We start from the raw sequence: 16,038 nt of genomic DNA on the forward strand, positions 1-16,038 counted from the left end.
ATGTGTGTGCAATTACAGGTACACAGCTGCTCCCTGGCCATGAAACTTCAGCTAAAACTGACAGGAAAAAAAAGCAACTTTAATGGTCTGAAATGCTGAAATCTGAGGAGGCTCATACTGTGTGTGTTTCTGTGGTGTATTTCCAGTATTGTTTGTATATGCACAATATTTTAACATATCTGAATAATATCAGCACTAAATAATAAACTGGATCTTTGTCAATTAAATATTTGTCAGTATTATACACTTTTATCCCAGAGTTACCCCCAAAACTAGCCAGTGTTCATCTGTAGTTAGTGAATTCAGACAGCAAAATTGCTCCCGACCTGATCCACCGTGAAGCTCTTTGTTGGACCGGGTAGGCTGTCATTCCACTGTTTACTGGATGGGCTGATGATGAGTTAGTGAGACTCACTTCTGACAGATGATATTAATACTGAGGTTAGTTGTTGAGAATATCCTGAACTTTTTTGTCAGAAAGAACTGCTGTTTTTATCTGTTAGCTGCTGTTAGCCAACAGCAGAGAAATAATCTATGGATCTTTGTTACACTCTTGTGAATAAACTCTCATGCAATGTAAGTATGTAATCAAACAAAAAAAAAAAGTTAATTCACTGTTAAGGCAGTGATTTTGAAGTACAAAAGTGATGGCCTACAAGAGCTGCTCAGGCATAGAAACCCACACCGTGAAGTTTCTGCTCAGTTTTATTGAAACGTAGCATGAAAATTCTGTGTAGTTTTCTTAAAGATAAACAGGTTAGCTTGCATTAATGTGGTGAGCTCACAGTAAAGCTCTGTGTTGGACTGGTGCAGTGGCTGTGGTACTCATGGTCAGATTTAGGTTACGTCAAGTGTAGAAGAGAATTTGCTTAATTTGCTTAATTCTAACTTAATTATTAACTTCTCAATATGTTCCCTTTGCTGAGCCACTACAGAGATCATAGTGTTCCCCACCTGCTGAATCCTACTGTAAACCCTGACTGTTCTCATTTGACCGTTTTGGTATGGAGGCAAAGTCACCCTCTACCATGTAGGCAACAGAAAGTAGGTATTTTTTAAATGATTTGTTTCCTTGTGTCCTACATACCAGATTTGAATTAGAATTTAGATTAGAAGATTTTTTTTATTCTAGATATGTTAAAATATCATTTTACTGTTACATTACTATACAAGGTTCAGTTGTACACAAATGGTTAGTAGAATTGTCCTTTAAGGAGCTACTTTTTACTTTCTTTGAGTACATTTCAGAGTAGGCACTTTTTCACTTTTACTTAAGTAAAGAAGTTTCTTCAATAATTCCGTTTTTACTGGAGTGTTTTTAACACAGTTTATTTCTACTTAAGTAAAGAAAGTCTGTACTTTTGCCACCTCTGCATATTACCTACCATAAAATTTTGACAAATGGGATTAAAATTGTTTTTAATATGAGTTTGGAGGTCAGGGATTTAGTGTTGCTAATTTCTGTGCAATTTAATGTAAAAGAGACAAAGTGCATGTACATACATGTTAATGAGATTTATTTTTCCCTAGAACTGTAGTGTTAATGCTGGTCTTCATGGCCTCAGTTTCCTTTGCTGATGGTCTTCCGTTTTTATGCAGATAAATAATTCTTTGTTTCAGTTATTGGAGTAAACTAATGGAAATCTCATACTTGTACATGTTGAGCTTTCAACAGGAATAACAGGAATTTTCTTTGATAGGCACCTACTTATTTATGGATACATGAAATGTTTTGGCTGCAGGGTTAGCAAGGGTGCTAATCATAAAAATGACATAATTTTGACTATAGACTGTATGTAAACAATAGAGCTACCATTTTGGACTCCACATTTTAAAGCATCAGCAGTAGCCTTTTTGTCTGCCATGTTGTTGTTATTATTAATAATAATAATAATAATAATAATAATAATAATAATAATAATAATAATAATAATAATATGTGGTTTTTGGTGCTTATTTACTTTGTGCAAGAACTCACAGAAGTATTTGGATTTGATGCTGGAGTGCCGAGTTATTAACTTCATAAAAAGCAGTGTGCCCTAAAAGTGATGTCACAACTGCAGCACCAGTATAAAGGGTCAAGTGAGCTTAACCATTAGTTCTTCAGACTTTTTCATGGTCTTCTAGCATTTTCCTTTGGACATTGTCTGCTTTTGCTCTCACTTTCAGTCCAGTCATCGTACCTGGCTGTTTTCAGAGAAATGTTTTACCACTTAACACTGAACTATGAATCATTCATGCATAAAAAAAAAAAAACACTTAACTAGAAGGATGAACCAGTGTTCAGAGAACTTAGCAAAGAATCAATTTTAAATTAACTTTACAATAACTGGTCTGAAAATCAGAGCCGGCAGGTCCTGTCATTATGCCAAGTTTGGAATTATCATGTTTTTCAGAATCTAAGGCCCGATTCTCCCCGACCGATGTTTTTCTGGAGCATCAGAGCATGTCTGAGCTCGCTGCTGTGAGTCACATTTACGAGAACATAATGCTCCATTTCCTGTGGTGGGGTCCACATGGATTTCACAATCAAATGGATTTCCATATTGTATATGTGAAGGGAGGGAGGCTACAGGGAGTAACCTGACACCAACACTGTGACTCTTCCCTGTTTGAGTCTTTGTTCTCGGATTCTTCAAATAAAACCCAAACTTCCCCGTGAACATGCTTTTGTTTCTATGAAAGAAGCCTCAGGAATCTGCTTTTCAACCACTCTGACGAGCTGATGTTTATCACCGCAACTACTCGGCTGAATTCTTGAAGGTTTTTTCTATCTAAATAAACAAACAGCTCTAAACGAGGATTATCAGGATTATTATTATCATGATCACATGGTTGTTATTGCTCTCACTCTTCAGAGAAAGCACACAAGATGGACAAGAAGACGGTGAGTATGTCATCCTCTAACCTCTGTGACAATCTGTAGGTACAGAAAGTATCTGATATTTTTAGTAAAGAAATCTCCATTTTCAGCAAACGCTGTAGTTGTGTATACAGGATATTTTTTATGTGCAGATTCTTACTGGTCATAAAACAAACAAATATAGTGCGTGTCAGCAAGATAAAGTTACAGCATGCGAGGGTGGAGGTGTGGTCATAGGTGGCCCAAGAACTCATCTTTGTGGATGTGAAAGAATATGTGCATCATTTCTTTTTAAACATTTTGCGTGTGTATAAATGATAGTTTTTTCTTAATTCCTATTCTGAATCAAATTGATAATTCAAATTTGTTTCACATAAATGTTCAAAGTTTGCAATTTTTCAGAACCAAGGTCATTGTAACTGGCAGACTGGTGCAGACAAGTCTGCAAGCTATCTTCTTTACCTCCACTAATTTGTGTGGATTTCTTGTTCCTGTCTGTCAGTTTTTGAGCATTTTAAATGCAAATATCTGACAAATAATATCACTTCCTGTGTGGTTAATTCTCTTGACAGAACCCAAAAACTCTGTTTCAGCTTTGTAGAGAAAAATATTAGTGTATTATTAAGAAATATATAGCAGACATCCATGTGTGGACAAATATGTTCAATGACTTGATAAAGTGGCTTTGAAAAAAGACTTTACAAACCAGCAGCGCATCATCTTTGCCCTTAAATCACACATCAGTTAGCTGTACAGCATCACATGACTGCACAGTGGCTTTTTCTTTTTCATCTTGCTTTTTTTAAAAAAACATAATCAGTACAGAAAATCACCTGTTATTCCCCGAAACTAAAGTGTTCCCTTGCTATTCCTCATCAGTCAAGTCTAAAAATAGAGCAGAGCTTTCAAATGTCTACTTAGTAAGTTGTTTTTATATTTACTCTCAGCTCCTCCCAAAAAATGATACAGGCACCACGATTTAACCACTGATTTTGGACTCTGCATTTTTAAGCCTCAGTGTTTTAGTGTCCTAGTCACCCCATCTGGCAGACATAATGGACGTGCCTATAATACTATACTTGTTCATGATACTGTTTGTGTCTGCTATATACCAGAGGCCATTAACAAAATATCAGTATGAGTCTGTGTACTCACTGACAGCCTAACTATGTCTTTTTTATCTCAGGAATTGCTCAGTGTTCCACTTTAACCATAAAATGTCCTGTGGTCACTTCCTTTAGGTGTTTTGCGTTGTGGACCTCAGAATGTGACTTTTGACTACAAGAGTTTCCTGTTAAAGTGGGAAGATGACCCTTCTTGCTCTGCGATACGAGATGGGCTTGTGTACAAGCTGCAGCTTCTCATTGCAGACAAACCTGAACACAAAGTAAGAGATTATTATGGGTAACTATAATCCTCACTTCTGTAGCCTCCAAACAAAAAGCTCTTGCTATAATTTGTTTATGATAATGTTGTAGGGTGAAGTTGTTGTGGCACCTGCACAGATAGGATCTACTCATTCCTGGAAATGGACTTCCCATTTACCATTGCAGTGTGCTCGCCATTCAGTCCGGCTCAGGTCCCAATACAACAACCAATCAAGCCCATGGACGCAGAAGACGCTACCTGGTTAATATTAAGTTCAATTCATTTGTTCTTTTCATCATTCTTAAACACTTTACAGTCTCATTTATTCTTATCACTGTGCTTCTTCAGACCAGGGTGAAATACTGGTTCTCCCAAAAAAACAAATGTTCGAGGTGGGCAGCACAGCCACATTCTGCTGCATGGTGCCAGATGGGGAAAGTATTAAAACAATACATCTACTCAACTATAAAGGCACTAATGTAACAACTACAAAGATCAGTGAACATGTGCACTCCCTGACTGTTCACCTGGACCAACAATCAGAAAACTGGAGGGATGTAGAATGTGAAACAACCAAAGGAGACCTCAACGGAGCCAGTTTTCATGCTGGATGTAAGTATGACACAAAGTACTGAGAAAAAGGAATTACTGTACACACAACACAGGCCAGGGAGCTTTTGATAGCATTTTGTCTTAATAAACAAAACCATCACTTAAAAACTGTATTTTGTATTTACTCTTTTTTTTTGTCTATTGTTAACATTTGTTTGATGATTTGAAACATTTAAATTTGGCACAATGAGGCCAAATACTTTTTCACTGCACTGTAGCATTTGAGGGCGGTTTGTGGTTTTGTCAAATGTACCTTGTAATTAAATGCTGGTTCTTCTTTTTTGTTTTCTTGAAATTTCCCTTAAATTTAGACCCCCCTAGTGACAGTAGTCTTCAGTGTGAAACCCAGGATCTGGAATCCATCCATTGTTTTTGGAATATAACAAGGAAAACAGAGGATGTTGAAGAAGTGAGAAGAAAATACCTGCTCCAGGGAAGGTAAAAGGAAATACACAACACCTCTGTTGTAACAATGAGCTCCAGTATGGGACTAAAGAAAGGCTAGTCAGAATAAGTAAATAAAATGTAATCTGACTACTGATTTCAGAAAAATATTTCTTTCCCATAAACTTCCAGTTGGTTCACTCTTCTATAACAATGCGCAGTATGAATCAGCGCTATTATACAGTCACTCCCTGCTTTACATATAAATGTCTTTGTTGTACTAGATTTCATTTCATTTTCCCTTTCTGAATAATTGATGAAGCAACCTCTGTTGGAGTAGTGAGGTAGACGGGAATATGTGAATGGCCGCAGTTGGGACCACTGAAAATCTCTTATGTTTATAGTATGTTTGTTATATACAGTCCAAAATGCACAAACATCGGTTAGTTTGTCTTTTTCTTTTTCTCTCACTATGAAAGCTAATGGGCTAAATGGATACCACGCTCAGGCACAGTAGTATCAAGTACTGCATCATACTTTGTGTTTACTTTGTGGTAAACAGAGAAGCCAACAGAAGCCTTTGTGGTAAAGATTTAAGCTACTTATGCTTTTGCACTACAGCATTGGGAAAATGCTCACAAAATCTGCCGGTGGAGGCTGGTGAGAGAAAGGGCCTTTATTTGCTTCCATAAAAAATTAGCAGTCCTGCTGGGTTCTTCGATTTTTTTTTGTTGTTAATATTTAAGCAGTGTATATTTTTACATTTTAGCCCATGCGACATTGGACCAATGCATCAATTGGGTAAATGCTCGCAAAAAGTGGAGCTGGATGCTGCTGAGAGGAACTGGACCTTAACAGTCACTAATCCTCTGGGAAAGCTCGAGCTCCATGACAGGGTGGACCTGACCAAAAGAGGTAAAACTTTGGACAAAATGAGGGAAAAATGACTATTTTTAATCAGAGATCAGCTGATTGTTGTGATCTCTTATTTCAGTGCACATGGTTGCGCCAGACGAAGTGGCAGCTTCAACTGTGAACCCCAGAAACATCAGTCTGAAATGGAGCTGGACTGTGAAGAAGTACAGTAATCTCAACATCACATGCCAAGTAGATGTCAGTGATGGAAACTCTAATACCATAGTGAGTAGATTAAAAAGAAACCTTAGGTATTGGCTTTTCAAAGTAAAAGTCTTCACTGAAGTCAGCTAACATAATTTTTGTCCTTGTAGGTTTACCAGACTGAAAGCATTGGAGTTGGCCTCACAGCTGCAGTCATCAAGGACTTGATACCACACTGGGACTATGACGTGAGGGTCCGATGTGGAACATCACAGCATTTCTGGAAATGGGGTGACTGGAGCAAAAGTGTCAAAATCCGCACAAAGGGTGATGGTAAGTATTTTTTTGTTTTTTTTTTAAGAGAAAAGACTTTAAAAATGTGTGAATGTAACAGATGTTGTTTGTCTGGTTGCACCACAGTTCCAGATGCTCTTGACGTGTGGATGAAGGTGAAGGAAGACCAGACTGTAATCTCCTGGAAGGTGAGTCCAAGTTGGCTTACAAGGCTTTTATGAGGCCTCTTGGTAAGGTCTAAATCTGGAAACTGACTTTGTTTTGGAGACAGCCTCAAGTGGTCTTTAGAAAAACTAGAGCTTTTGGTACTTGCATGTTGAATTCATTTTTTTCCTCACAACTTGATGCAATAAAAAAATATCTTTATTAAATCTATTTGAAAAAAAATATCAGTGCAACATCTTATACAGTTAGAAAGTGATGTTTCAGAGGACACTGTTACCATTTTAGGTCTTGGTGTTACTTCTCCACAGGTGCCACTGACCAATCAGAGCCATGGAGAAATCTTTGACTACAAAGTGTCCTGGGCAAAGACCAAAGACAAAAATCAGTCAAACCAAACCAACGTGTCCAGAAGCAATCACAGTCTTACACTCACGCTGGACCCCAGTGAGGAGTACATGGTCACTGTCACGGCTAGAAACATAAACGGCAGCTCATCACCATCGACCATCATCATCCCCCGCCGCAATCTAGGTATGAAGCTAACAGAGCACCACACATTACAGATAAGCTCACTTTGATTTCCATTTGGGGAAGAGGTTTGATTTTATCTAATCTGTGCAGAAGGCTGTAAGCAAAGGGTTTTCTGAACAAATGCAGAAAAGGAATAGCAGTTTTCATGATCACATGATTGAGATTATATCTATTATAAGTATACAAATTTGTAATTGTTGTGTTTATATTCTATATATCCAAGTCATGATGAGTATGTACATTTTTGCACATTTTATTGGTCTGCAAAGGGAAGCTAAATGCCTTAAAAGTGCATTAAACTGCTTTCAAAACCCATGAAAAATTCTCAAGGTTTAACTATATATACTGATTTAACCTCTTCCTTTTTTAAGTGGAGTATGTTGTAAAATCTAATTTTAAAGAGTATTTTTCAGATACATCCGAGGTGAAGACCTCCTGGATCAGTGGCAGCAATGGTAGCTTCTTCCTGTCCTGGCCTGATAGTCCTTACGCCAGCTGTGGCTACATAGTGGACTGGTGTCCAGTCTTCGGTAATTGCTCCTTCGAGTGGATGAAAGTGCCTCCCAACAGAACTCATACCACAATTTTTTCAAGTACGTTCTCATCTTTGCCTACAAAACTGTTGCAGATCATATTTGCATCTGTTTCAGCACAGCTCCTTTTGTTGTTCCAGAGAACTTTGAAGATGGTCGGAGATACCTGCTGTCCATATACGCCTGCACTGAGGGAGCTGCGGTGCTACTACAGAGAAGAGAGGGCTACATCAGAGAGACCAGTAAGACTGATTCAGTGATTTCTCACAAAATGTGATGGTTCAAACAGCAGTGTATTTTATGCATGTCACATCTTTCCAGAAATAGGAGGCAAGCTGTTTAAACTGAAAAACAAACAGGAAGACTCGGCTGTTGAGGTATCCTGGGAGCCCATACCTCTGGAAAAGCAGACTGCTTCCATCCATGGATATATTCTCTACTACCAGGACAAGAGCGGGAATGTTTTTAACGTGAGCACAGGTACAGTATGAAGGCATACTCACTCAGGCCAGCTAAGATTTCAGTGTGGACATTAAGTATAGGATCAGCTTCCTGTTTACGTCCTGCCATACGATGAGTTTTCTCTCCACCTACGAGGATCCTCAGCATGAACATTCTTGCCAGCATCTGTTTAACTGTCAGCGGTGCCTCAAAATGTGTTTGAGTTTGAGAAATGAAAGAGTATTTGGATGGAACATAGACTTATATAATGCCCCCTTGTGGTGCAAGTTTAAAAGAAACCAAGTCCCCCTTTTTTGTGGTGTCAGTCTGTCGATTTAAGCAAAGTATGACTGCAATTGGATAAATTAACTAAGAATTATAACAGTTTAACTTGGTTGCAGAAAAGATCAGATTGGGGGGGAAGTGTCTGACACAAAAAAGTTTTAATAATTATGTTCTTAGCCAAATCCTTTTGTTCTTTATTGCACACAATATTTTGCTGAGTTTCTTTATAAATGTATCGCTGGCACTAGTAGGACGGCACACTTAAAGCCTTTACACACTGGACGCGCAAAGGTTGTGCAAATATTTTGTGTGTTATAAATATTTTTCAGGTTTACCTATTCTTAATACAGTTGTTCACACCAACAATGTAATTTTGCTCAATGAACTTATGGCTTTTCTTTTTTTGAACCATGAAACATTTTTCTGATTCTATGGATGCAAAGACACAGATCTGACCAATTAGACCACTGCATTTAGTGCGCTGTAGCTCAAAACAAATATCACACTGTGATCCTTAAGTATGTTCAAATGCGGCTGTGATACAACCTCCTGGTTTAAACCAGAATCTTTTCTTCTTTTTCTGGTTCAAAGTTTTAGGACCAGCTATCATCACTTCATGTTTTGATTGCTTTTACAGTGTGATTTTTTTTTAAGGACATATTTTTCAGAAAAACACAAAGCTTTCTGTGTGTATGTACACAATACGAATTCGCATCTGAAATATTTAGAATTTTGTGCCGTTTTCTTGCAAAGCACTTGTTGTGTAATGGCCTTTAATCACACTATTAAGTTTCTCTTCTGATAACAAAGTCCTGGTTTTGTTTCTCCACACACAAAGATTAGCTTGTGACTGAGATAAATAAAGTAAGTCTCCAGTGTTGCCCGATGATCGTAAACATGTATTTATGTTGTAATAATGGCGGTCACTCTGTGTTGATTTAGATGATCCTGAAGCCACCAGCCTCACTGCAAAGAACCTGAACATCAGTATGTACACCTTTACGGTGACAGCATCAACAGCAGTTGGACTTTGTGGTAATTCATCCATCAATGTCACCTTGAATCCCCCGGGTGGGTTAATTATTTCCCCATATGGACTATTTTCTTTAGTAAGACTGTCAACATTTGTCATTTTCTTTGATTTACTTGATGTGATTCATTGTTTTCACCAGCTGATCAACTGATAATGCTGACATTGATATCCCTGGGAGCAGTTTTTCTTGTTCTGTCTGTCAGCACAATTATCTGCTATAGACACTGGGCACGGTAAGCAATGCATATACATTTTCTGTGAAATATTGTCCACTTTTGCTTCCAATCATTGTCCGGCATTTATTTTAATGCATTCTTTCTCCCAACAGCATCAAGCACAAAGTCTGTCCTCCAATCCCAAAGCCGGTGCTGACTGAAAAGTGGCTGGCATTACCGGTAAGTTTTTTTTGGTCCCTAATCTAACCAATTAGTTTCTGGTGCCAAACTTAAGTTCAACTTAACTCTCAGATATATTTCAGATGTAGAGTTGGGCGCATTAACAGGGTATTCAAATGTTTGCACACTGACTCACTTTTTGCTGATTCACTTTTAGAGCCATTTGAAGTGTTTTGGACATTATAGCATTAGCTAGCTAATGCTATAATGTCCACTACACATTTGTACTATTCTGTTATTTATTGGTTTCCTTGTATAGTGCATCATCATAATCGATATGGATCCAGATGTCTTTCCTGTGAATGTGAGGTCATTTTCTCTGTTTTTCAGGATGAACATACAGTTCGTCATCTTCCCTTTGATCAGAGTCACTACAGTGAGGTCTTGGATGTTCCTGAACTACATGATAAATTCAGACCACCACAGCCTGTTGTTGGCCAGGACTACATGCCTTTTACCTTCTCTCAGACTCCCAAAGGTTACTACAATAAGCCTCTGAAGAAACTCCAGCCATGCCTTACTTTACCCACTACAGGCCTCACATCTCAGCCAGGCTTGCCATCTTTTCCAATTAATGATGTATTTCCTAACCCTTCATATAACCTGATAGTACAGGGTGAGGACCAGGAGTCACAATCACATCCCGAGATCCAGGAGGGGATGCCTATAATTGATAGTGAATGCCAGCCACAGAGTCCTGAAGAGACCTTTACCACAACTGAGTTAGAGGAGGAACCAGACAGTCCCATTTCCTGTGTGTCCACATACATTTTGTTACCACAGAAAACTTCCAAATAGCGGCTGCATGCGTGAACACATTTAAGCCTTGCACACGTACTTGAAGAGACCTTAACTACTGCATAGAACACAAGCTGCCCTCATCCACACAGTGACCTGCTAGATGTTCAAAGGAGCTCTACTGTTTTCATGTTTAGCTTCAATTAAAAGCATGCAATACATTTTAGTTCAGTTCTGTACATTGGTGGTGTTGTGGTGCAAGTTAGCACTGTCACCTTGTTGCAGGAAGGTTGTGCGTTCAAATCACCTGTCAACCATTTCTCACAAGAGGAAAATATGTGATTCCTTACTGGTTACAGCTGTGTCACTTTGGCCAGCGGTCAGTTGTGGATTTAAAGAGACGACAGCAGGCTAGAATAAAACGTAACACCAACACACTAACCAACACCTTCAACTGCAGCTGGCTTCCTTTTATACTCGCTTCACGTGAGACCACCCAGATCTGGGGTAAGAAACAAATGAAAAAAATACACATCCACATACAATTCAATTCAATTTTATTTATATAGCCCCAAATCACAACAAAAGTCGCCTCAAGGCGCTTCATAGGTACAGAGAAAAACTCAATCATATGGCCCCCTATGAGCAAGCACTTTGGCGACAGTGGGAGGGAAAAACTCCCTTTTAACAGGAAGAAACCGCTGGCAGAACCAGGCTCAGGGAGGGGCGGCCATCTGCTGCGACCGGTTGGGGTGAGAGAAGAAAGACAGGATAAAGACATGCTGTGGAAGAGAGACAGAGGTTAATAACAGATATGATTCAATGCAGAGAGGTCTGTTAACACACAGTGAGTGAGAAAGGTGACTGGAAAGGAAAAGCTCAATGCATCATGGGAATCCCCGGCAGCCTACGTCTATTGCAGCATAACTAAGGGAGGATTCAGGGTCACCTGGTCCAGCCCTAACTATATGCTTTAGCAAAAAGGAAAGTTTTAAGCCTAATCTTAAAAGTAGAGATAGTTTCTGTCTCCCGAATCCAAACTGGAAGCTGGTTCCACAGAAGAGGGGCCTGAAAACTGAAGGCTCTGCCTCCCATTCTACTTTTAAATACTCTAGGAACAACAAGTAGGCCTGCAGAGCGAGAGCGAAGTGCTCTAATAGGGTGATATGGTACTACAAGGTCATTAAGATAAGATGGGGCCTGATTATTTAAGACCTTGTATGTGAGAAGCAGGATTTTGAATTCAATTCTCGATTTAACAGGAAGCCAATGAAGGGAAGCCAAAACAGGAGAAATATGCTCTCTCCTTCTAGTCCCTGTCAGTACTCTTGCTGCAGCATTTTGGATTAATTGAAGTCTTTTCAGCAAGTTTTTAGGACATCCTGATAATAATGAATTACAGTAGTCCAGCCTGGAAGTAATAAATGCATGAACTAGTTTTTCAGCGTCACTAAGAGACAGGATATATCTAACTTTAGAGATGTTGCGTAAATGGAAGAAAGCAGTCTTACATATTTGTTTAATATATGCGTCGAAGGACATACACAAATATCAAACCAAAATATAATACAAAGAAGACATATTTACACATATACAAACTCCAATAACAGCTTGAACAACATTTGTGCTTTATTCAGTGATGTATATTGGAAACACCCTAACCTAAACTCCCCTATTGTGGCACATTGGTTTACCCCAGAGGAAGCAACTAGGAAAAGTTGAGGACTGCTAACACACATCAACCCCCTAAATAGCAATCACTCATACACTGATAAAAATACAGGTAATGGTAATGGAATCCCTGGTCTGCATTACAGGCTGGTTGGAGTGACTAATGGAAGTTACTAGGGTGAAATTGGTCACGATAAGCTATACAGTGCTGCATCGAAAATCTTGCAATTGCAGGTTGCCAGCAGTTTGCATGGAAGATACTGCCTTGCCTGCAGACACTCAATAACTACCCTCTGAGCTCGAGTTAAACTGTGAAAAGTGTGATGCTAAAAACTGACTCTTTTCCTTCAAAGTAAAAGTTGTGCCTTACATTGCAAACAACACATTTCCAACTGTGTAACTTTTACTTTGAAGAGTAGAGCAAATGTGTTTTTAGACAAGTCAGTATCTTCAATGCAAACCGCAGGTGACTGCAGCACTCTGCTGTCTATCTGGCTTTACAGAAACCTGTCAGTGAATACACATTTCTCCCTGTCATCCAGAGATTTCCATGAGGTCCCCACTTGGCCTCTAGAACAGTCTAAAATTAGCTTTTTGTTCATTTTGTTTGTTGGACAATTAAAAGCCAACGGTGTAAATAAAGAAAATGTATCTAGAAATTCCACTCAGACATTTGAGAAAAGCCTTTCTAAAGCCTGATTTATTTTCATGTGAATCCTGTGAATTCTGTACAAATGTCAGCTGTTTGCATTTTCAATTTAGTGCTGTTGTCTGAATCAGACTGCCATCACCACAGAAACTGAGCTGATCATGTTGGAGCGAAGAGAAAATGAACAATAGAGGATCTCAGAACTGACAAACTGATTTATGTGTATTTTATGTATTTATGAGTGCCCTACCTTATTGAAAAAATGTGAATAGTTCCATGTAGCTTTGAGAGGTCTTTGCTGTTGATCTGTGTTTATAAGAACCAAGAAATTACGATTGATTCAATGCTGTAAACCAATAAAACAAGACGCTTCAAGTGTTTTAATGTGATTTGATTTTGCCTGGTTACCTTCAAAGAGTTTTGGTTTAGAGAGAAACATTACGGCACCATGATGATCTGCTGTGGTGATGTTTGCATGAATAGTGAACACTAGATGGAGCCAGCACTGCAGTACTGATGATAATGAGCTGTCACACATTACATGTCTGGGGTGCAAAGTATACAAGTGCATTTACACAGCAGTTGTACTTTGGTGTATTTCTGCAGTACCTCTACTCCTCCTGCATGTCCTGATTGACTTTTATTTCAGTAGATTTATCATCAGGAGCTGCAAGCGCAATCTACTCTAACTACAACTGAGTAGTTGAGGCACCTTTTCACATTTCGATGACTCGTTAGCTGATCTCAGAGGGCAAATCTTAAATAACAAGGCAAAAAAGAAAAACAACCTAAAGTCGAAATTTAATTGGCTATACTTGATGTGCATCATAAAAAGAAAAACTTGTTTCTACCCTTCCTGAAATTACACATATTAGTGTCTCCACAAAACCCACATAGGTGGTAAAAGATGTACAACCTAAACAAGCAGAAAACCACCACTGAAGTGCCAACAGCTCCTACAGTGCTCACTCGAGAGTGGCCCCAAAAATGAGTCTGGACTTTAAGAGATCGTCCCAATTTTAAACAAATCCCTTTCAAAACTACTAGCTGTAGTCTATCATGATCACTAATGAGAACTTAATAGACCTTGGTCTTGCCATGTAAAAAGGCATTGTATACCCTTCAGTACCACAAGAGGGAGCTGTCAGCTGAATGTTTGTTTTGGGATTATTATACATGACCATTCAAGGTAAATTTAATAAAATGTATCTGTTGGTACAAATTTTCTACTCACGTCAGTGAATGTACAGTTTCTGACTGGAATTTTGGTGGTTTTCAGCACACAGACTTTTTGTTCTTTTTTCTTAAAACTTTCTTGTTGAATATTCACTGTTTAAGCCCCTAGTATACCTCAATACCTCAAGTCTGTCACATTGGTTTTGAAATCAGGGCAACTTTAATTTTTTTGCGTAACAACATTTAGATAATCTTGTGTTATGAATGAGCAGCTAATGATCCCTTTATGGGCACTTTAGATAAATAATCTTGTTTAAAATGTTTAAAACCTCCCCAGTGTAACTGAAGCGATCAGAATGTAAAGAAATTGTCATGGCTGTGTGCTGTGCAGGCAGGCAGGATTGAACCCAAAGGCAGGACTCGCGGAGGCAGAGGTGAACTGAAGATACCCGGATTATTACAGGAAAATAAGAAGAACAGAAAACTAACTAAACTGGGAAAACAAGTAAACTAACAGGCAAGCGAGCAAACCGAACACACAGCAAGAATAAGGGTGAGCAGACATTAACTAAACAACAGAGAGCAAAGGAAAACACAGGGCTTATATACACTGGAGAGTAATCAGGGAATGGGAAACAGGAGGCAGACACAGCTGGGAGAAATTAGACTAACGAGACAGGGGAGAAGTAAAACTGAACACACTGACATCAGACTGGGACTATCAAAATAAAACAGAAAACATGAAACAAATCACAAAGACGCAGACTTGACACTGAGAGGCAGACTATAGAATATAACACATGGAACCCAGAGATGACTGAGACTTAAAGAAGAATTAACATCAAACTAAACTCATGACCAGAACCAAACTGAAACATCGATTTATAATACTCATCAAAACAGGAAAGCTAAAGAATCAGACATAAATCCTAATACAGAGAAACTCCAAAACATAAGAAACAGAAAATGCTAGGTCAAAATGACCCAGAACCGTGACAGAAATGACCACAATCTGCATATCAACTGAAGTCAACCTGAGACTTGAGTTTTCATAAAGTCAAAAAAATGAGCTAAATCCTACAGAAGAGTAACTCCAAAAACCAACTTAAAGGGTCTTAAATGCTGAAATCTGAGGAGACTGTTGTGATCACTGAGAACTCTACAGGATATTCTTCAGGAAATAAGAAAAGCAAAACATTTCCCAACAGCTGACATATCTTCAAAGTGTGTGGGGTTCACCACCACAACCATAACTGTAATCTCACATCCTGACCGACAGCATTTTTCCCTGATCGGGAATTTCTAGAAAGCGTGTGTGAGTGTGTGAACAGGAAAGGCTGAACTTTCTCTTTGTGGTCTGTGTAAGCAACAACGCCCTCAACCATGCTCTGGTTTAAATGACTGACACAGGAAGAATTTATTGAGATAATGTGAAATAAATCACATGACTCGGGTGTTTTTCCACAGAATTCCCCCTCGTTGCAAGTCATGCCAAGCTAAAAATATCATTTGCAAGGATCATTTGTGTGTGTCGTTCCCAATCACTCCCACTTTGTTATAATCCCACGAAGAGCAGACAGTGGAAAATTTAATAGTGAGGAAATTTTAACAACTGGACTTGTTGCACAGGTGGCATCCGATCATGGTACCACCCTGGAATTCACTGAACTCTTGAGAGCGACCCATTCTTTGACAAATGTTTGTAGAAGCAGTCTACATGCTTGATTTCATACACCTGTACGTATGGAAGTGATTGGAACACCTGAATTCCCTGAACTGGATAGAGACGGGAAACAGAGACCGTCTCTACTTTTAAGATTAGGCTTGACACTTCCCTTTTT

At 38.8% G+C, this 16,038-nt stretch overlaps 1 protein-coding gene across 1 annotated transcript; it reads left to right on the forward strand.

Annotated features, from left to right (window-relative positions):
- Nucleotides 1–2,601: 2,601 nt before the first annotated feature.
- Nucleotides 2,602–13,580, forward strand: LOC146383351 (leukemia inhibitory factor receptor-like). The gene is made up of 17 exons (XM_084934558.1): nucleotides 2,602–2,887; nucleotides 4,105–4,250; nucleotides 4,342–4,492; nucleotides 4,580–4,843; nucleotides 5,155–5,281; nucleotides 5,997–6,142; nucleotides 6,222–6,367; nucleotides 6,457–6,619; nucleotides 6,707–6,768; nucleotides 7,054–7,276; nucleotides 7,690–7,869; nucleotides 7,950–8,051; nucleotides 8,131–8,289; nucleotides 9,478–9,606; nucleotides 9,708–9,801; nucleotides 9,897–9,963; nucleotides 10,294–13,580. Exons 1-17 carry the CDS (start codon nucleotides 2,824–2,826, stop codon nucleotides 10,759–10,761), a joined length of 2,691 nt encoding a protein of 896 aa, XP_084790684.1. The 5' UTR covers nucleotides 2,602–2,823; the 3' UTR covers nucleotides 10,762–13,580.
- Nucleotides 13,581–16,038: the final 2,458 nt, after the last annotated feature.

The sequence above is a fragment of the Perissodus microlepis genome, chromosome 7, assembly GCF_051167445.1.
Source record: "Perissodus microlepis isolate ML-2025 ecotype Zambia chromosome 7, ASM5116744v1, whole genome shotgun sequence".
NCBI lineage: Eukaryota > Metazoa > Chordata > Actinopteri > Cichliformes > Cichlidae > Perissodus > Perissodus microlepis.

Bases quoted from the DNA above. Each gene is read 5' to 3' on its own strand.
- LOC146383351 (XM_084934558.1), top strand. From the start codon at position 2,824: ATGATCACATGGTTGTTATTGCTCTCACTCTTCAGAGAAAGCACACAA. The intron at 4,493-4,579 runs GTTAATATTAAG...GTGCTTCTTCAG, and splicing joins GACGCAGAAGACGCTACCTG to ACCAGGGTGAAATACTGGTT. The intron at 6,620-6,706 runs GTAAGTATTTTT...GTTGCACCACAG, and splicing joins AATCCGCACAAAGGGTGATG to TTCCAGATGCTCTTGACGTG.